The sequence below is a fragment of the Camelus dromedarius genome, chromosome 8 (genome assembly GCF_036321535.1).
Source record: "Camelus dromedarius isolate mCamDro1 chromosome 8, mCamDro1.pat, whole genome shotgun sequence".
NCBI lineage: Eukaryota > Metazoa > Chordata > Mammalia > Artiodactyla > Camelidae > Camelus > Camelus dromedarius.
The window spans coordinates 49540494-49563527 of NC_087443.1; the positions used below are offsets into that span (position 1 = coordinate 49540494).

The following is a 23034-nucleotide window of genomic DNA, read 5'->3' on the forward strand; positions in this document are numbered from 1 at the left end:
CCCAAGGGTGTACCTAGACCAAACAGCCTTAGAAGACAGAGGTAAAGTCTCTCTCCATGGTAGAGGGCAGGTTTGTTCCTCACCAGTATGATAAAGAAAATGTCTCTCTCGGGGCAGAGACTGGACAGGTTGGTTAGCAGCCGCCTTAATAAGACTAAGGGTTCCTCACTGTGACATAGACCCAATACATGTGTAATGCCCCTCTGGGTCTGCCTTTTTTTTTTTTTTTTTTTCTTTTTGGCACCAAGGGGTGGTGGCTGTACATTGTGACTTAAATATCAGTGGGACCGTTTCTGGATCCATGGTGGCCAGGACGATGGCAGTGATTTCGAAACTCTTTTGGTTAGCTGGTGCGTATTTTGTGTGTATTCGGGGATATGAGGGCAGAAGAGCAATAAGATGAAGAGCCCACCCTTTACCTCCCAACCTCCTGACCTGGGGTTGCCTGTTGCTTCCTGACCTGTGCTTGCTCTCTTCTCCCCAGAAAGGGAAAGTGAGCTGACTTCAGTTCAGTGTACGGTCTAACCTGCTATTTCATGGAGTTTAACAAAAGAGCAAGTGGTATGCCCACAGCACCGATGGAGAGACCGAGCTTTAGCTCAGTAGACAATAGAGAGCAATTTACTCAGCCTCAAGTAAGCGTAAGAAGTATCAACAGTCAATCCCAGGACTGTCTTTTCCAACATTCCTGATTCATGGCTCATTAGCTACCTTGAGTTTAGAAGATAAATTGAATACGAGGACTGGGAGAGAAGTTTCACCTCCCCAAGAATGTGTTCTCTCAATTATTTCTAGATAAATTTTCAAGTGAAAAATCTGATTTCTTTAAATTCTTTTCAATTAAAAATGACGAAAAGTTTGTTGATGCTAGTATACTTCAAAAATCAAAATTATAGGGAAAAAAACATTTCATTTAAAACATTACAGAAAAACATGTGTAAGAAAAGGAAGTATTTTTGGAAAAATAAATGGATAATTCTTTAAATCCAGAACTACTTTTCATCTTCTGCAATCATGGAAACAATTTCATTGTAAATTTCTTGAGGGGCGTTCATTGCCCACAAAAAGTCCAAGTGATTGTAAACAGAAATTTCCTTGTGGTAAATGAGATTAGGCAGTTTTGGAAGCAAAGGTTCAATGTCCTGGGGGTCAGCCAACCAGTCATTACCACCACTCCACACTGCAATTGGCACATTCATGGCTGTCAAATTGTAGTAAGGAGGGGTGGGCTAAAATGCAAGAGAGAAAGAATCAAGAGTTTCTATAGGTAACTGTACTTTAAACTCAATAATTCTTCCTTGTGTGGACTGGCTATCATTAATTGACTTAGTTTTTTTTTTAATAATTGAGAATTTTTCTAGCTTTTTAAGATGATAGATAGTCTCAAGATTTCTAATTCAATATACTAAAATTTTCTCTGTCCTAAACTTATGTTATGGCCAAGTCAGCAAAGCAAAATATTTTACCATATGCAATTTTCCATAGTATTTTAAAACTTTGTTATATTCATGTCTATATTAGACAAAAGGGAAAAGTGTGGAGAATATCCATTAAGAATAAACCTACTTTTCTTTACTTATATGCCACTGTTCAGAATGTTTTCCAGATCCTAGGTTCTGGCTCTTAAATTAGTGTCACTGCCTTGTGGGTTGAACCACCCTGAGCTGTGTTTGGCTTAGTGGAAGGGAGGGTGGAATTGAGAGTGGGTGTTTCACACCCGACTTGGCCCTCCCTCCAAGATGGAGTCTCTGATTACTGGTGTTAGAGCCCAGAGCAAAGGTCGACTTGTGCCTGAGGGTTTTGAAGAGGTGTTGGTTTGGAGGAATAAGTCTTTGCCGCAAACGTTTGATGTGATGGTGTTGAGAAAGCCTCTTTAAAGGCATCGAATATTAAAATTAAAAAAGGAAGCTGGGTCATCTTTTCTACAGATAGGATACTGTGGTGAAGAGACATAAATCCCTTCTAGATATTTAGTCATTGAAGCAGAAGAAAATTCATAGGGTTGCTCAGGTACTACTTGGACAGAAAAATTGGGATGAGGTGAAGTAGGAGAGAGGATTTTTAAAAAATGACAGTGTACTGGCCTCATTCAAAATTAACCTCTCATAATGTGACAGTTTATTCTGAGCTGAGGGCTTATACACATTACCCATTAATTACTCTCAATAGCTCTCTGAGTCTGGGTGGAGAAATGAAAAGTTATTGTCTCAGTTCATATTGATCTCAGATGGGATGAACTGCAAAGCCTGGCTTCTTTGTGCTAAAAGTGGGAGGAATGCTCAAAACATCTACCTGTATACAGGGTCCCTGTCTGCTAAAAAATATTTCCAGCCTTGAACTGCAAGCACACCAAACTTCTTTAATGTTTGGGATATGGTGGAAAAACTTCTCAACAAAGGAGAGAATATTATTTAAAAAGACCAGGGATTCCAGCTCCATATTAGAACAGTTAGAATTAGTGGTTTATGCTATCAGAAAATTGCACTTTGGAAAGAAGACAGCGTGCGGGGGTCTGGGACACAGGGCAGGTCTGTCTAATGCAGTGAGGGGTGATAAGTTCTGGGGGGGGGGGTCTCACATGCAGTGATGTGGCACTTTGAGGGCACAGCCGCTGGGGCACAAGGGCTCAGTGGAAGAAATGGAGACCAGTGTGACATTTCACACGATGAAGAGATTCCAAGGAAATTATCACCCACTTTGTAACTTCCTTAAGCCTAGGTCTGGGCAACAACATTTCTTTGGAAAATACTTGCAAAGTTATCATAATTTCATCTTTAAACTTGTATATCTTTGATTTCAAAAGTGAGTAACTTCAACTTCATAAGCTTACCTGCTTCTGGTGCATTATGTTCTGATACTGGATTCCCCAGTAAAAACCTTGGAATTTCCCAGACCTAATAACCTAATGTGAGAAGTTAAATACATGTGTAAAGTTTTTAAAAAATCACTTGGTTGTGTGAATAGTTAAATAATAAGCATCTCCAAGTAGTTTACTTTTAATTGAATTATTTTTTTAAACATTTTTCTCATTCCAAAAATAAAGGTTGTTAATCATTCAGGACAACTTATTCAAGTTTAAATGCACCTTTGCCTGGAATAATTTTTCTTACCATTCAAGTCATAAAAGCCATTTATTTCTTGTTACCCAAAGTGCCTGTTTTCATATGATTTTCATTAATATGAATTAATAGTTACTCTCAACTGGTTGTCACATGCCAGGAAAATTCCCTACCAGGAGCATTTGACAGACTACTTTAAGAACATGCTTTAGGTAAAGTAGGAAGGGTCAGGGCCACAAAAATTCTGAACAGCACTTGAGAAATGATACCTGGATCCAGTGGAGCATGTTTTAAACTGAAGTTCCCACTGGATTATGTGCTAAATACACATCTAAGTGACTCTAGAAAGCAAACACACAAGCACACATATGCACACTTAGATATATATTAAGAGTCTTAAAAACAGCTAAGATTTAAGTTTTTCTGATCCAAGTAAAGTGCTTAAGCGCAGTGTTACTGGACGTTTATGATTCACAGAGTTGTACATCACTTTAGAGCTTGCGAAGTGCAATTGAATGGGCTAAATTTCAGAGTATAGAACTAAACTGATAATTCTGAGTAAGGATAGTTGTCAATGCATAACAGTATTGGTAGCAAAACATGGTATACTATGAGCTATATTGTTTGGCACTGTGTTCTGTATACTTTACAGATACTAATTCATTTCATCTTCACAACTCATTTTGTGGATAAGGAAATCAAGACGGAGGAGCTGAAGTCTGTTTCAAAGATAGGATTTAAATTTAGGCTTTTAGCCTGAATCCAAGTTCTTAACTACTTTGTAATACTGATTTTGTCATAGGTGTTTTAAAACACCAACTCAATACAAAGAAAATGAAATAGAAGATAAAGAGTGTGGACAATATCTTACACAAACAGTCTTTCTGAGATAAGTTTTAGAAAGTTTATGGTCATGACTGTCAGCATTAGAAGTATTTGTAATAACATTTATTCAATGCCTAGATATTTTTTCCCTACAGAGGAGGCTGGAAAATATATGGTTCAATGCCTCCTCTCACAGAATTTAAATATCACACCAATTATTCAGGTGGTCAGAAGTGAGAAATGAGGTGTTATATTTTTTTCTACATGCTGTTTATTTCATGGTGCAATGGGGGGATGGAAGGAACCTGGAGATGACAAACTGGGAGCAATGCCCTGTGATTTGAGTTTATCTGCATGTCATGGACAGCATTCTGAAGTGATTCCTAGTTCTAAAAAAGTATCATTCCAAAGCGATGATGAGACAAGTGCTCAAATGTTGTTTAAAATATTTAGATTAGAAATTTCATTGCATACAAACCATGTTCATGTTCTTATTGTCAAATCCAGTCACAAGAAACAAGGCATTGCTGCAAAGGAGATTCAGCACATCTTGAGAGCACACTTCAGTATCAAGAAATTGATGGCAAAAATTTTGTGGGGGAAATATTTTGTTACCAAATATAATCTGAAAAAAAAGATCATTAAGGATTTGCAAATATCAAGCTGCAGAAAAGACTCAATAATTTGTCTAGTTTACTAGTACAAATGGGAATAGACTGATGATATTTTCATATTTCTATTTGTTGTCTCAGAAAGATTAAATGCTTTCTCTTATTGAATTTCCACAATAAAGATGTGGAGTGGGCAGGGCTAGTATCAATATTGGGTATTTATTTTTGCACTGAAGACTGTACTGGCAGCTGAGAAGAAGTATAAGACACAAAGAGTTAGAGACTAGTTGGGGTATTAAGAGTTATGGAATAAAATCATAAAACAACATGGTAAAATTTCATCATTAAGTGCCAAGATGTGTAATTTCAGGAATAAATAACTTTAAAAAATCAGGAGGTGACTCCAAGCCATATTTTCAGCAAAATCTTTAAAAAGGCAAAGTGGATGCATTGTTTAATAATGGAAAGGACTCACCCCAGTTGTTCTTCAGGAAAGCAGATATTTTGTTTTCCCCATTTTATTATTTTTTAATTGAAGTATAGTTGACTTACAATATTATAGTAGTTTCAGGGGTACAACGAGGTGATTCCACATTTTTAAGATTGCACACCATACAAAATTATTACAAGGTAGTATCTGTATTCCCTGTGCTGTCATTATATCCATGTAACATTCATGTTATAACTGGTAGTTTGTACCTTGTTATCCCCATTTTATACATGAGAAACATAAGGCTAATAAATAGTCAGAATCTTGGTCTAATAAGAACTCAGTTATAACTAGAATCCTGACCCAAGCCTCAAGTCTCTGACTTAAGGTCCATTGCTTCTTTTTAACTTCTCTCTACATCGCCTGAAAATCTGAAGACAAATAAGAAATACGTTCTGAAAAAAATGTAGGCAGTAAACATACTCATGATCCTCACACAATTTTCAATTTTGAGTAAAAGTTTTACAAATGAGGTTGGACTGCAGGTAAAATCTCTTAGGATTTAGACACATGTGTTAATCAAGAGTGAAAGAAATGAAAGGACACAACCATAAAAGAGAATGGCATCATTACATTTTGTAGCCTGATGTAAACTGTTCCCCTCACCAAAACTGTATGTGCGTGTATGTGTTGGTTTCAGTGGGTAGGAGAAGTTGGTGATTAAGCATTGGGAAAGATTAATTCCCCATCATGTATGCCTACTTAATATTTATGGCCTGTTGGAATCTGTGCTGCTGCCCTATGAAATCTGCATTTAAAGAGGAAGGAAATAGTAGGAAAAAGGGTATTTGAAAAGGAATCTAGAAGTCCTTGCCTCAGTTTACCACTGCTTTCTTCCCCCTGCTCTCCTTTTCTCTTCCCTTCCCTTTCTTTCCTACCCCTCTTCCCAACTTTCTTGAACCAGGCTCCTTATTTGACCTTTTGGTTTTGCTTTTATTTCCCCTTCCCATATCTTGGGGGGTGGAATCACAGCCTTGACAGAGGTGTGTGGGTGCTTAGTAAACATGTACAAAGGAACAAAAATATTCCCAGGCATTGCTAACCCACACAAAGTAATCAGGAACAAAGAAATAACTGCAGCTCTCATAAACCGTAATGGGGATTCCAACGTGGTCAGCACGATTCAAGAAATAACATATAAATATGTTTATTCTCATTCTTAGATATAAACATGATTGTCCACCAAGTGTTTTTGTTCTCTTTCTATCAGTATGAAATCCATGAACAATTTAATATATTAGATCCAGTTAAAGGGAATCACATACCTTGAAAAGGAACGAAGGTATATGTCCCATTATCTTGAACAAGCCTTTGGCGTACTTCAATGTGGCAACTGGAGCTAATGAATAAAAGGCTTTGATTTTTTTAACCAGTGTGGGATTGGTGGAAAAGGTGATAAATTCTGAAACCGAACAAGGAACACGTGAAAAGGTATGCTTGTGTGTGTATTTTACAAGTATGACATTACTTTGGACTTACTGAGGATGCCATCTGAGACAACCTGAAATTGGCAAAGTGATCAGATTTTAGTATATTTGTTTTATATTCATATATTCTCTCTGGGGACATGAGGCTAGAACTTTTAAAAAGTTATAATAAACTGTCTTACCTGACTTTAGAAAATAGGCCAACTTTAGAATAATCATATGGTAACAAAAATGTCATCATTTAAATTACATACAGGTTTTATTGAGTTTAAATTTATCTTATCTCATAACAATGAGAATTAATTGACCATCAATATGTGTAGGGTAATAAGTGGAAAAGTTAAAGCACAAATTTGAAATCTGACCAGAGTTTGAAACCGGCTTCTGTGGTTTACTAGCTTTGTGACTTTGGGACAGTCACCTAAGCTCTAAGAGCCTTAGTTTCCTCATCTAGAATTAAATGATTAATTTAATCATTAATTAAATGATTAATTTAATTAATTAAATAATTAATTAAATGATTGCTTCCTTAGGTTATTTAGGAAGTAATTGAGGTGAATCATGTAAAGTATTTACCAGGAGCTAGTCACATAGTAAATGCTTGACAAATGGAGTCTGAAGTAATTCCAACATCTATGCACAGTAAATATACTCAACTCCTGTCCACATTTAATTGATTTCATAGAAATAGACTGGGATGTAATCAAAGGATTATTAAGTTAAACTCTTTACAGCTGAACAACATAAGACAATCCCTCCCTATTGTTAACAACAACATATTGACAAAAGTCAAGAATGGCTAGAAAGAAAACCATTCTGATTTATACAACTACCTCAGTTTTATAATATTCACCCTGATTCCTTTGGAGGAAGAATGGTCTTTCCAAGAGCACTGCGTTTATTGAGTTCTTTATCTAGTTGCCTAACTGCAGATTACAGCCAGAAGATCACCCAGAGTAAGGAAAAATCACAGACAAGGAGCCTGAGTAGGTATCAGTAGGTCCATAAAATGTCAGGCCATTGACTTCTCTGAATAAACTTAATTTTACTTTAGACACAATTCTAACAAGAATACTTGCCTAACTTCCAAGAGCATAGCAGATTGGGAGATATAAATTAGAAAGCAGAAACAACGTCCTGAAATTTATGAGTGTGGTGAAAAAAACCAACTGTCCACTGCTGTGAAAGAAAAATGGAAATGTTTGAAATTTAAATACTCAAAAGAATGGTAAGTTGGAGTTATTTTGTGTCAGGACAAGCAGTTCTACTTACCTCAAACAATCCTAAGGATATTGTTGCACTGCAGATAAAATCAGTATTTTTATGACCCTAGATCATCAAGAAAAGATAATGATACGTGGTTAGGTTCTAGAGGTATTTTTTCTATGTATTTAGGAGGTGGAAACAACAGGTTTTGCTTGTATACTGAACACGCTGTGTAAGAGAACCAGAGCAGTCAAGGTTCTCACCATGGTTTGTGGCCAGCGCACCTGGAGTAGTGGAGACACCATTAACCAAGATGAGGAAGACTGTGAGGAAGGCTGATGTGGCCAAAAGAGCAGGGACTCAGTTTTTGGACTCGTGTTAGGTGCTATTGGAGATTGAAGTGAAGGAGTCAGGCAGTCAATTGTAGATACATATCTGGAGTTTTGGGAAGAAAACTGAACTGAAAATTTAAAATGTGAGTCATCTGTACATAAGACAAAATGCAATAACCAAAGAAGTGGGTTCAGACAGTAAAGAGGAGGGGTCCGAGGACTATTCCCTGGGCCACAATTAATTTGGAAGATGAGGAATCTGGTAAAGAAACTTGGAAATAATGATGACAGTAGCATAAAGGAAGCAGGAGTATCTGGTGTTCTGGAAGACAAGCAGAGTGAGTGTTAGAAGAAGAATGTAGTCAACTGTGGAAGGAGCTTTGACAAGTCATGTGAAATGAAGTCGACAATTGACCATTGATTTAGAAGTTATAAGGGAATCTTTATAACAGCAACTTTGGTGGAGTGGTTGGGAACAAAAGCATAATCAAGTGAGTTCAAGACAGCCTGAGAGAATCTGTAAAAGGAAGAAATAGGCTGAAGCAGAAGGTAGAAACTGGGGATCAAATGAGAGAAATGATGGTGAATTTTTTATGCTGCTCCTCACTGTTAGCCAGTGACGTTGCTTCCAACTACAAGTGTGAGCATCAGAATCTCCATATGTGGACACATGCAGGGAAGTGGATGAAATGGGTCAGGGGAGCCTGTTGAAAGTTCTCTTCCTAGTGTATGTTTATCCTAAAATGCCAATCTCACCTGCTGAATTTAAGACAGAAATTCAGTGAAGAAGAGATTCCCAATGTTTTTGTCACTGTGTAATAGGTTATGATCCCAAGGAGATGAGGATTAGTACTCAGGAAGTTTTTAGAAAAGCACTTTTAGAGGAAAGGGCAAAAATCAGGACTAGGCAAAGGGAGAAGCTGGGCAATGATGCTGTCCCCAAAAGGCGTCAGCCATCTCTATATGGGATGGCTCTTCACCAGTGGGACTAGGTAGCTGGGCCTTCACCCACTTGTTGACCAGTTATTAAATGCAGGATGTCCCGGGAAGGGACCTTGGGTTCTCCTAAGCAAATGCAAAATCACGAGCTGCCTTGCATGCAGGTGGGTCTGAATGAATGCCTCAGACTTGAGGGGATTCCTGGGCAGCAAAGCACAGTGTCACAATCACATGGTCAACAATAGACTCAAATTCCTTGTTAAAAAGTGGGAAATGTTCAGGATTACCAAAATTTACTCCTTTACTTTTCAAAGCTATCTGAAAATTTAACCTCTTCAGATGGAATTTATGTCAACTTAGGACCAACTCCTGTGCTTTTTTAAAAAGAGCATGTTGAGTATGTCTAAAACTTTTCTCGATCATCTTGGGTCATAAAAATTTTGCTTTTAGATGCAATGCAACAATTTCATTAGGATTATTTGAAATAAATACAACTGCTTGTCTTGACACGAAATAAGTTCAATGTACCATTCCTTTGAGTATTTAAGCAATTAGCATGACAAACATGTCTGCATGGCCAGTGGGAAAGGCCATATGAGCTAAACTGCCCACTACATGCTTTTACCTACCAATAGTGGTACCCTGGGAGTGGCCAATATAGTGTAGCTTCTCCTGTCCAGTTTTATTTAAAATGAAGTGAATTGTGGATGGAAGGTCATATTTAGCCATTTCATCAAAGCTGTAAGAAAAAAATAAATCAAGACCTGACTTTGCTATAAACTCTAAAAGACAAACATTTATAACTAAGGCTTCCTTTGAGAAATAGAAAACTAGATTCTCTAAGGATTGTTGCTTAGAGACTATTAGTGAGTGCTTTTGGAGTTGACTTCTTATAAAGATCTGACATCATTTCTGAAGCACAGTGTTACAGCTTCAAATTTAATCCAAACACAATAGTACCTCTAGCTGGGGACTATTTCTATCACTGAAAGTGAATGTCAGATTTAATATGTACTATGAACCATTTCCCTCTCTATTTTATTCTTTACAAATCAGCCAAAATGGTCTTTTGAAAATGAAAACAAATTATGCCACTCCCCAGTTGAAAGCTTTCCAGTGGCTTCTCATTATACTTAGAAGGGGCTCCAAGGCCCTCACCATGACCTTCACAGTCCTGCCTGACCTGGCCCTTGTCAGCACCTCACATCTCTCCTGTCCCTCTCCCTCTTCCTCCAGATGTGGGCTTCCTTCCAGTTCCCAGAACTTTCAGAGAACTTTTATGCCTCAGTGTCATCAGCCAAATTCTCTTCCGTTCTCCGTTTCCTTAGTAACTTCCAGGAATAAGGCACAAGTGGGCCACTGATAGAAAATCTTAGATAATCTCTCCATGGTGTCCAAATTTCATTGTCTTCCCCCACCAGTTGATTATTGATGATGACAAATGCTGTTCACGAACTCCAACTGAGTTTAACATCCTCTTAAATCCGAATAGATATTCCTTTCAGAAACTGTTGGAGGCAACAAATTTCCTTGCTTCAGTCATTCTGCTCATTCCACGTTGAAAAACACAATCACGTAACGGTGGTACTGAGATCGCAGACAGTTTGGAGGAAAGACTTCCCTGGGAATGAGGGATGGGGAAGAATCCAAGAGGGGATTAAAACGCAAATGGCTTCCTTCTCCTCTTACTTGGTTTGTAATTTGTTAAAATGAGACTGAATTGGAAGGGGTGAATACCCATGCTTTTTTTTTTCTTTTTAACACCATATTTGTCTTCAGTTGTCCATTTTTAATTGTCCCTTTCTTTACCTGAAAGCCCAGAATTCAGTTGAGTCTGGTGAATAGTATAAATTTCTCCTGGCCCGGGTATTTCCTCTGCTGCTCCCCAGCCACACATCATAACTAGCATCTGCCAGGAGGATGCCTAGGCTGTTGCCAGGCAGGTTGGCAATCCAGTTTGTGGCCGATGTCAGCAGACCATGCTGCAGAAACACAACAGCTGTCTGACCTAAAGAAGAAAATTGCTTGAAACCTTCATAAATACATTCCTTAGTCTCCTGTAAACATGAAGTTAGAAGTAGGCTTTCACATGACTAGAATTAAATGTGTGCTTGAGTTGGATATTTTTGAATCTGTTATCCTAACTGTGTTGATAATTTCTCAGATGAAAAAAGTTTAATGCTGTACACTTTAAATACGTGCCATTTATTGTATGCCAATTAAACCTGAAAAGGCTATTGAAAAAATGACAGTCTAAGGACACTCAGCATTGTGTTAATTTAAGTCAGGCTTCTGTTTAAGGAGTCTGAGTTCCCACCCAGTACAGCAAACTAAAATCCTGGGCCAGTGTGTGCTCCACTTCCTCATCATAGAAGCCAGTGTAAATCAGGTGTCACTCAGATCCTCAGCTTAATCTCAGAGATTCAAGGAGGTTCCAGGTGTTTTTTAAATGAGTAACTTAATCTCATTTTCTATGATTAGAATGTATTTGACTAGAATCTATTTGATTCAGGATTTGAGACATTCTTTTTTTTTTTTTTTTTCCTCATACGAATCCTACCTAAATGCTTAGCATCATTCTTCGCATGAGGAATCCCGGTAGAGCTGAGGGATGTAACTGTCTGCAGTTATAACTTCATACGTTATACGTGGGTAACCGCAGTAGGAAATCATCTGACTCTGAATAGAGGAAAGACAGAACATTTAGCTTCATGAGTTCACTTGGCAGTTTTATGATTCTTAAAATAGAACTTCCAATTGGTTGGGGTAACATGTACTACATAAAGAAAGCTTTCAGATTTTATAATTTTTAAAATTATAAGAAATTTTTAAAGAATTAATAAGAGTAATAGTGCCAGTATCTTTTGGAACAGATTTTTTAAATTAGTGGTAAGAGTAACTTACAACATTCATATTAGCTTCAGGGTTTACAGTGTTTTTATCAAATAAACAAAATGCATTTCTAGACATGTGGATGAAACACACTGTTGTAAGTAGCCACCACACTTTGAATCTATGAGGGGAAAGAAGTTATTAGCATGTTGTGGTTAATTGTTACAAGGTAAAGTCATGTTATTGGGCTGCCTTGCTATTTGCTTCACAGATTTTGCATTTATCACCATGCCTATCCTCTGGTTCTCCTTGTTTCTCATCACCTTGTTGATTAGATGGTTTTTCCAACACCTTTGCCATTCTGGTCATTTATTTTTGGTTATGCACATGATTCTATTTCCCCAATGGACATTTGCTCTATCAACCTACCCTTGTAGACTTGATGTTAGAGCTATCATTTACTATCTGTATAAACTGAGTTGCTCTCCCCCTGACACCTCACTAAAAAAGATGTTTAATTCCTCACCCCCAGTACCTCAGAATGCCAGTGGACTTGGAAACAGTGTTATTGTGGATGTAATTTGTTCAGATGAAGTAATACTGGAGTAGGGTGAGCTCCTAATCCAGTATGAGTGATCTCCTTGTAAGAAGATGGCCATGTGAAGACAGAGTCACACAGGGAGAACAGATCGTGCCGGTGAAGGCAGAGATTGAAGTTACGCAGCTGCAAGCCAAGGAGCAGCAGGGACTGCTGACAAACAGCCAGAAACTAGGAAGGGGCCATGAAAGTTCTAGAGGAAGCATGACCTGCAAACACCTGGATTCCACAAATTTCAGACAATAGTTTTCTGTTATTTTAAGCCACTCAATTGTTCTATTTTGTTCTATCAGTCCAAGAAAAATGTACCTCATCTGTCAGAAAAAGGAGAAAAAATTAATACTGGAAATGATCCTCTTTGCTGAAACTGTGAATGAAACAAGGCAGTTCATGATTCACTGTCTCTTTTCTATGTGAGAACTTCCTTTAATCCCCTCAAAATGGTAGACTAATTGTTACTCAACATTGACAATACAGAGAAACTTTTGCATTATTGCTTTAAATATCTAGATTCAAAGATGAGCTTGAAATAACTCTTTTGTTCACTCTCTGTACTACACATGATGCATATGACTTAATCAGTGAAAATTGTTCCATTTCAAACTCATGTGTCCTAATTCCTCTTCATTCCTCTGCAAAATTCTACATCAACAGGTCACCTTAATGGATAGTTTCCCGAAGGGATGCCTGAATTAACATGGAATTTAATTCCCACCTTGGAATTTCTCCACTCTATTTCATTCCAAGCCCTGTAATTTTTCAAAGTTTCAGATTTTTATTTTGCCCTACTCTCAATTTGAAATGCTCACATCCAAGTGTGGTTGTAGTTTCCACAGCTTCATTCTTTTCTGCTCTAACCTTAAAACATTGATTTGAGAACCAAAAGGTTAGCCCAAGAAATCTATCAAGTGATGGCATGTTCTCTGCTGTCAAGGTGCTCATAACCTAGTGATAGTTTAGCAGTACCAGCTCTTTCCACTTGGTTTCTGACCTCACTGTCCATGCATTTCTCTGTCCTTCTACTTCAGGTCTACTCAGGACCTTTGTGCTTGCTCTTACAACCCCAAGGTAGACAAGCTTTACATCTAGTCAAACAGAAGGACAACTGGGTAACAAGGTAGCTATAGAGCATCTTGCTCAGTCCTTGGCTTCATAAGCTTTTGCCACTCAATAAATTAAATTGAATCATACTCTTAGTAGTATTTATTTATTGAAAATGTCATTTTATTGTGTGAAAAACATTTAACATGAGCTTTCCCTTTTTAATAAAATTTAAGTGTACAATTCAGGACAGGTTTTCCCAATGGTGACTGTGAAGAGTTGGGACAGTTTTAATGTCTCCTGCTAGTTCCATAGCCCATATGGTGGTGTGTCTGCCTATTACCAGATATGCAGGTGGGTTAGTTTTTTTCCTAGGTCCCTTGGCATAGGGTGCTGGATTCCACAACTCCCAGAAAGGTTTTGTTTTTTTTTTTCACTTATGATAGATATTGATTTTTAGTTGTTAAAAAGGGGAACAAACAAGAGGGACATGGTACAACCCCAATGCTGACGTCACCTTATTATTGTTAAGATGTCAAATTTTCTCAGTTTTTTCCTACATGTTCAATATAATTCCAGTGAAAATTTTTTCAAATTCTTTGTTAGAAGTTGACAAGCTGATACTAAAATTTCTATAAAAAGCAAAGAACCTAGATTATTCAAAGAAAATAGAAGCAAAAAGAAGATGTGGAGTATTTCTCCTTGTTTTCAAGATATAATCAAGCTACTGTGTACTATAAAGGTGCTGCAACTTAGAGAGTGCAGTAAACAAAATATTTCCATATCCACACAGTGGAATTCAACTCAGTAATAAAAATGAGCAAACTACTACTACATGCAGCAACATGGATGAATCTCGGATCATTCTGTCGAATGAAAAAGACAAAGGCAATCAATCAGAAAGGAAGGAGTAAAACTCTCACTATTTGCAGATGACATGATAATATAGAAAACTATAACACCTTCAACAATAACAACAAAAAAACCTGTTAAAAGACTCACAGACATAGAAAACAAACTTATGGGTAGCAAAGGGGAAAGAGGTGGAGAGATAAGTTAGGAGTTTGGGATTAGCAGATACAAACCACTATATAGAGAGCAGATATACAACAAGGTCCTATTTTATAGCACAGGGAATGAAATTTAATGTCTCATAATAACCTATAATGAAAAGGCATATATAAGTGTGTAGGGGTGTTATGTGTGTATGTGTATTAACTGATCACTTTGCTATACACTGGAAACTAACACAGAATTGTAGATGAACTATAGAGAAAATTAAAATTTTTTAAATGTTCAAATAAAAAAAATCAGCAAAGTAGCAGGATAACAATCAACATGCAAAAATCTGTTGCATTTCTATACACTAAAAATAAACTATCAGAAACAGTAATAAAAAAACCCAATCCCTCTTACTTTGCATCAAAAAGAAGAAAATACCTAGAAATAAATGTAACCAAAGAGGTGAAAGATTTGTACACTAAAAACTGTTAAGACATTAATGAAAGATATTGAAGAAGACACAAACAAATGTAGAGATATTCTGTGCTCATGGATTGAAAGAATTAACGTCATTAAACTCTCCCTATTACCCAAAGCAATACATAGGTTCAGTGCAATCCCTATCAAAATTCCAATGGCTGTTTTTAAAGAAATAGAACAAAGAATCCTAAAATTTGTATGGAAACATCAAAGACCACAAAGAGCCAAAGAAGTCTTGAGAAAGAAGAACAAAGCAAGAGGTATATCCCTCCTGATTTCAAACTAAATTACAAACCTGTGGTAGTCAAAGCCAAATGATACTGACACAAAAATAGACACAGAAATCAGTGGAACAGAAGAGACAGCCCAGAAATAATTGCACACATATATAGTCAATTAATTTACAAAAAGAAGCCAACAATGGAAAAAGGCGAGTCTCTGCAATAAAAAGTGTTGGAAAAAATAGACAGCCAAATGCCAAAGAATAAAAATGGACCCCATACTATACCATATATAAAAACTAACTCAAAATGGATTGAAGCCTTTAATGTAAGACCTGAAACCATAAAACATCCAGAAGAAAAACTAGGGGGTAAGTAATTTGACATGGGTCTTGGTGATTTTTTTTTCTTTCTTTCTTTCTTTTTTTTTTTTTTTTTGTATTTGAGCAAATAAAGCTAAAATAAATAAGCAGGACTACACTCAACTAAAAGCGTCTGCACAGCAAAAGAAACAGTTGACAAAATGAAAAGTCAACCTAAAAATAGGAGAAAATATTTGCAAATAATATCTGATATAGGATTAACATCCAAAATACATACAGAACTCACACAACTCAATAACAAGAAAACAACCAATTTAATTTAAAAAATGAGCAGAAGATCTGGATAGATATTTTTCCAAAGAAGCCATACAGATAGATGACCAACAGACACAAGAAAACGTGCTCAACATCACGAATCATCAGGGAGATGCAATTTTTAACCACAATCGGTTATTAACTTCCACCTATTAGAATGGCTATTATCAAAAGATAAAAAATAACAAGTTGTGGCAAAAATGTAGAGAAAAGGGAACCCTTATGCACCATTGGTAAAGATGTAAATTGGTACAGTCAATATGGAAAACAGTATGGAGATTTCTCAAAATATTGTAAGTATAAATACCAATGATCCAGTAATGTTGCTTCTGCATATTTATCAAAAAAATGAAATCACTAACTTGAAAAGAAATATGCACACCCATGTCCATTGCAACATATTTTACAATAGCCAAAAGTTTGAAACATCCATTGATGGATGAACAGATAAAGAAAATGTGGAAAATATTAAAAAATTCAGTCATAAAAATGAAAAGAATCTGCCATTTTAAACAGCATAGATGGACCTTAAGGGCATTATCCTAAGAAAAATAGGTCAGACAGAGAAAAGCAAAACCATGTATCTCACTTGTATGTTATCTAAAAAACCAAATAAAAACTGAACTCACAGATAGAAGAGATTGGTGGTTGCCAGAGGTGGGGGATTGAGGGGAGGGTGAAATGAGTGAATAGGGTTAAAAGGTACAAACTCCCAGCTATAAAGTAAGTAAGGTATGGTCATGTAATGTACAGCATGGTGACTAGTTAATAATATTTTTTCACTTTTTTAATATATAATTTTTTGAAATATATTTTCAAAATATATTTTTCAAATATATTTTATTGAAGTATAGTCATTTTACAATGTTGTGTCAATTTCTGGTGTACAGCATAATGCTTCAGTCACACATGAGCACACATATATTCTTTTTCAACATACATTACTACAAGATATTGAATATAGTTCCCTGTGCTATACAGTATAAACTTGTTGTTTATCTATTTTATGTATATTAGTTGGTATGTGCAACTAGTTAATAATATTGTGTTGTATGTTTGAAAATTGCTAAAGGAGTAGATTTTAAATGTTCTAATCACAAGGAAAAAATTTGTAATTACGTGTGATGTATGTTAATTAGACTTATTGTGGTGATCATTTCATAATACATACAAAAATTGAATCAGTATATTGTACACCTCAAGCTACTGTAATGTTATATGTCAATTATACCTTAATACAAATTATCAATTTAAAATTAATTTATTAAAAATAGCATCAGTTTAAGAAAGCTCCTTTTGACTTCACAACTTAAAATTAGTAATGCCATGAGCCTTTTACCATTGCTGTCAAATTTAGAAAGCCCTCTATCAAAGTTCTGTCAAATGTGTGCTTTAAAATTTCAGGGCACTTCAAGTCTCTCTAAATACTTAAGTACTCTTTAAACTGACTACAGTATTCCTGGAATACTGCACAGTCATCAAAAAAATGAACTAATGCTATTTGCTGCAACATGAGTGGACCTGGAGATTGTCATGCTAAATGAAGCAAGCCAGAAAGAGATAGAAAAATACCATATGATATCACTTAGATGTGGAATCTGAAAAAAAAAAAAAGGCCATGAATGAACTTATTTACACACCAGAAACAGACTCACAGACATAGAAAACAAACTTATGGTTACTGAGGGGAAGGCGGGGAAGGGATAAACTGGGCGTTTGGGGTATGCAGATACTAACTACTATATATCAAACAGAGAAATAACAAGGTCCTACTGTATAGCCCAAGGAACTATACTCAGTACATTGCATAGTGTATAATGAAAAAGAACATGAAAAGAAATATATATATTTTTTTCACATATGAATCACTATGTTGTACACCAGAAATTAATATAACATTGTAACTAGACAAAATATCAATTAAAAAATAATAAAATAAAATAAAATAACTTTTAAAAGAAACTACTATTTTAAATAACAGTAAGTTTTTCTCACAATGTGACTGACTACTTGTCTCTGTCCACTCTGACCACTTATGGAATTTATTTTATAAAACAGTTCAATATTAGAGAGTATATCTGCAGCAATTCTGATTTAACCATTAGGCACGTTTCTGTATTAATGGTATCAAATTCTGAACCTGTACGTAATCTGAAATATCTGAATACTATTAGATTATTTAAAACTCAACTTTGACTTCAAAATGTTTTTATAGCTGAAAAACCAAGAGTATGTTATAGTAGATGGAAAATTATTGTCACTTTTGAAACAATCTGCAGGGGTTCAGAACAAGTCTCCCAAACTATGCCACTTTGGCATGAAGACTACTATGACCTGAAGACATCAATACCCAGCCGACTCAAGGAAAATTTTTATCTTCCCCATAATTAGTTAAAACAATTGAGAGACGGGCCTGGTCCAGAAAGAGAGCTATTACCAAGAGATAACTTTTTATCTGAGTGTCTTATCTGTAGGGCCGGACAAACATCAAATTACCAAACTTCTGCCTTTCTTTTCGTCCTGTGTCACTCTCCTCCCCTTTGAAGCCCAAGGCCCCTATCCAGTTCCTTAGCTCAAGATGGCATGGCATATAAGCCTCAACTATCTGCCTGTCCTTGGGTCTCATGGTCTCTGTGGGGCCCCCATATGTTTATAATTATATTTGGTTTCCTCCTGTTACTCTATTATATCAATTTGACAGGAGAAATTTTTTTTATCTCCTGCATATCTGTGCTTCAATCAATGCACCTTGTAACTGTCAACTGGAATATCATTAATATCAACATTCGGTGTGAAGTTACCATTAAGATTATGAAGATAATATCTTAATAAAGTTGTTGATGAGTGTGATAAAGACAATGTTTTTTTCTGGGGCAAATACTGGGCAGGATTGCTAACAGCATCTTTATAGGTTTGGGGGATTCCTAAGCTTGGGGTTCCTCATTGCAGCAGAGACATACACACATGTCCAATGTTCATCTAGGTCTCCTTTTGCATCACCCCTATGGGTCTTGGGGATCAAAGGGAAATGTGAAAGTTATGAAGCCTGCAGTGCCATGAGTAATAAGAGTCCTTTATTGTTGTGATGGGGGTTTCCTGTCTTCTGCCAACATCCGTCAAATCGTGCTAGCTTGCTACCTTGCAAGACTATTTACATGTTTGACAGCTCAGAGCTACTGGACTGGGACACTCAAACACGCTGGAATTTCCTCACTTTGGTCAGTCCTCTGCTCCAGTGCCACTTCTCAAAGTAGCCTTTCCTGAACACTCTATTCAACACTGTGCCTTGTGTCTTTCCTACCCCCTCATCTGCTCTATTTTTATTATTAATGATTATTATTACTTGATAATTTTATATATAAATTTATTTATCTGTTTATAATTTATTATCAATCTTCACCACTAAAATATAAATTCTCTGAGGGAAAGGTGTTTGTCTTTTGTTCCTGCACCAAGAACAGTGTCTGGCTTGATAAATACTTTTAAAGGAATATCAATATAATGTATTCTATATTATTTAAGCTTATTAGATGAATATAAATATTTTTCACAACTACGCAGATATAATAGATCAAAAAGCTTTTTTAAAAAATTTCAACATAATAGATGAACACTTCTTCCTCCAACCATCACCTGCTCAAACCTCCCAAACACAAACTCTACCTCTCTATTGAGCTCTAACAGGAGTGATCAAGAGACTCCCTCTTGGAGGGCCATGTCTGGTGTAAAATACCCACTCCCAGGCCCACCCTTCCTCCAACCAAGCCAATGACAGCTCAGGGTTATTGTCGCCTAACTCAGGAAGTGACACTAATTTAAAAGTCAGAAGCTAGCATATAGGAAATCTTTGAATAATGGAGTATAAGTGAAGGAAAGTACATTTATTCTTATGGATATTCTCCATACCTTTCCCTTTTTTCCAGTATATAAGGGAATATAATAAAATGAAATATTAAAATACTACGGAAAATTGCATATGGTAAAATATTTTGCTATGACAAGTTGGATATTACATAAAGTGAATTCGTACTTTCTAACTTGAATTTTAATATATTGGGTTAGACTTATAGAAAATATGATCTAAAAAACTAACAAAATTCTCTGTTGACAGTGGGAAAATTAGAAGTGATTCTCTTGTCCCATGTTCTGCATTATGAATCTCTTTAAAAATGTATGTGAGAATGGTAATTCTCTAGAAATATAGAATGGAACTATTGGTAAATTGTCTCAGAATTTGAACCAGTACTTAGTAAAACTGGGCAATTATTTAACGAATGCAGTTACTTAAGTGAACTGCTGACCTATCGAATGACTATCCTGGGAAATTGAGACAAAGCCAAACTAAACGACTCAGGACATTTTAAGGAGCTCATAGTTTAGAATGTTTGGGTAGTGTTGACTAAAATAAATGCGCAGCCTTAAAGTTGAGTGTTATGTTTTATTTGGCGGGAGGACTCTAGCCGGGATGACAGCCTCTCAGATCGCTCTGAGGGACTCCTCCGAAGAGGTAGGGGAGGAGCTAGGATATATAGGAGCTTTACAACAAAGACCAGGGAGTTGGAACAATAAAAGATTACTTGCTATCTAAAGAAAAACAGGCATCTCAAATTAAAGAATTTAGTGCTTTTCTGTGTATGGGAGGAAGCAAACATTTGGGCTCATTGAATTCATTCCTTTGACAAGCACCTAGCTATCTAGGGCCAGTATCTTGTCCTTTATTATTCTGAGTCCCCTCAGAGTGCACCATTGTGAGTGGCTGCAGAGGCCGGGCTGCAGGCTTGTCTTCACTGTAGGGGGTGGCAGCAGCGGCTGATGACTTGATGGCTTCAGCATTCTTTTGTTTACTGACATGGTTTGCAGTATTTTTCGTTCACAGTAGAAACAATCTATTACAGTTAAGATTCAACCACATCCACTTCCTTCAGCTTATGTTGAAATCTAAGTTTCTACTTTATAAGAATTATCTAAAGTCTTATTGTGAAGGAAAAGCCCAGCTGGGCTAACAAGCTAAGTCACAAATCTAAGTGTAACAAGTGTCGGATTACTGATCTGAGTTCTGCTGGGCTAACTCGTAAATCTGAAGTTTGGTGTCTGTTTATTGGGCTAATGAGCTAAGTCACAAACCTAAGTGTGGTAAGTGTCGGTTTACTGATATAAGTTCTGCCGGGCTAACTCGTAAATCTAAAGTTTAGTGTCAGTTTACTGGGCTAACAAGCTAACTCGTAAATCCAAGCTCAACAAGTGTCAGTAACGTGATCTGTTCCAAATTGATAAACTCCAGTGTACTGATTCCTTGCTTTTTGTTGTTTGAACCTTATTGGCTAATAGCCCCATACTTGTAATTAACCCTATAAAACCTCATGTGCACGTCTTGGAGGTACTCAGAGCTTCGGAGCAGAAGCCCCTCTGAGCCCGCCGGCGTAATAAATCTGAGTACTCCAACCCTCCGAGTGGTGCTTGTTTCTTGGCTGGCCTGTCGTTTCCGTAACATTTCAAAGGAAAAGCCGGGCTGGGCTAACAAGATAACTCACAAATCTAAGTATTGGAATACTGATCTGAGTTCTGCTGGACTAACTTGTAAATCTAAGTTAATTAGTGTTGGTTTGCTGTTCATGTTTTTTTGGTAGCCAGCTGGATTTTCAAAGATACATATCTGGCTTTGGAATGTTGGTTTGCTGCCTCCCTGCCTCCGCTTTTGTGGTAATGATGCTGCTAAAGCTGTTCCACACCTATTGGCCGAATACCCCAAGCTTGTACTTTACCCTATAAAACCTCATGAGCACGTCTCTGAGGTGCTCAGAGCTTCGGAGCAGAACCCCCTCTGAGCCCGCCAGCATAATACATCTGAGTACTCCAACCCTCCGAGTGGTGCTTGTTTCTTGGCTGGCCTGTCGTTTCCGTAACAGTCTGGCTATGCAAACATGGTCCAGGACCAGCAGCAACAGCATCGTCTGGGGATACAGGATCTAAGCTCTTCCTCCAGATATACAGGATTAGAACCTTCAGTATAACAAGGTCCCCAAGTGATTCACAGGCCCATTGGAGTTTGATAAGCACTGATTTCAAACATTGCATCCACTTTGCTCTGTGAATAAAGGTGACTTTCTCTGAGCAGTAAGAATAATTGTTAAGATTTACTTATGAAACTAGGTCATGCCATTTGTGACAACATGGGTGAAACTTGAGAACAGTACGCTAACTGAAATAAATTAAGCAGAGAAAGATAAATATCGTAAGATCTCAATGTTATGTAAAGAAACAAACAAAATCTAAACTCCGAATAGTTTGTCCTTGCCAGGTGGGGTCCGGGGTGGTGGGCAAAATGGGTGAAAGCGGTCAAAAGGCAGAAATTTCCAGTTATAAAATAAGTAAGACCTGTCATGTAAGGTACAGCACCCTGACTGTAGTTAATAATACCGTGTTTTATATTTGAAAGTTGCCAACAGAGTAGATCTCATAAGTTCTCATCACAAGAAAAAAAAATTGCAACCACTTGTGGTGATAGAGAACTAGACTTATTATGGTGATCTTTGCACAATATATACATATATTGAATCATGCTGTACACCTTAAAGTAATGTTACATGTCAATTATATCTCAATTTAAAAAAAAACCTAGTTAAATTAATGATAACTATTTTACCCAAGGAATAGTATTGAGTTAAAGTATAGTTACCTATGAAAAATCTGATTCTTCCTCTTTGAGGTTTTAGCCCATTCCTCCCAGCTACAATTTGACAGCAATGAATATTCCTTTATTTTATCCTAAATGTAGAAATGAAGTTTCTGGATCAGCAAGACTATTATATAAAAGCCACATCGGTTCCTCATGCCTCAGTCTGTTCCGCTTCTGAAGCTGTCTGATGATCAGGCCCATGTGTGCACAAAGGGCTGTTCTTGAGCTACAGAGAGGAACCCTAGATATGTGAATCTTTCAGTTTAAGTAAGAATAGGACAGTTCTTAGCTGCCACTACACCTCACCCTTCCTTGGGAGAGGGAGAGAAACTCTTTGTTCCTCTGGAATGTAAATGACTGACTCCTTGACTCACAGTTTCATACCTCTTTGAATGTGAACAAACTCTTTCTGGAAGAGAAAGGGGAAAGTCCCTACCACAGAATGAAGGCATTGGTATCCAGGGAAATAAGACTGATTACACTTTGCATGGAGCACATCACTCTAATACCCTTTAACTTCCAAGGTTTGTCCTTTAATTCAGGTTGAAGTTTTATTTGACAGAAAGCACCATCTGGGCATAAATATGAAAATATTCATTGCTGCATAGTACCTTGAGTACACCAAGTAAACCTGAGTATAGGATCAGACAGCCATAG

At 36.9% G+C, this 23034-nt stretch overlaps 1 protein-coding gene across 1 annotated transcript; it reads right to left on the reverse strand.

Annotated features, from left to right (window-relative positions):
• Nucleotides 1-950: 950 nt before the first annotated feature.
• On the reverse strand, nucleotides 951-11881 carry LOC105102852 (gastric triacylglycerol lipase-like). Its single transcript, XM_064488187.1, is given in 10 exon segments — nucleotides 951-1229; nucleotides 2831-2902; nucleotides 3329-3400; nucleotides 4363-4509; nucleotides 6251-6387; nucleotides 9519-9628; nucleotides 10699-10888; nucleotides 11441-11483; nucleotides 11485-11568; nucleotides 11794-11881. Coding segments are annotated over 10 exon segments (1158 nt in total). The 5' UTR covers nucleotides 11860-11881; the 3' UTR covers nucleotides 951-992.
• Nucleotides 11882-23034: the final 11153 nt, after the last annotated feature.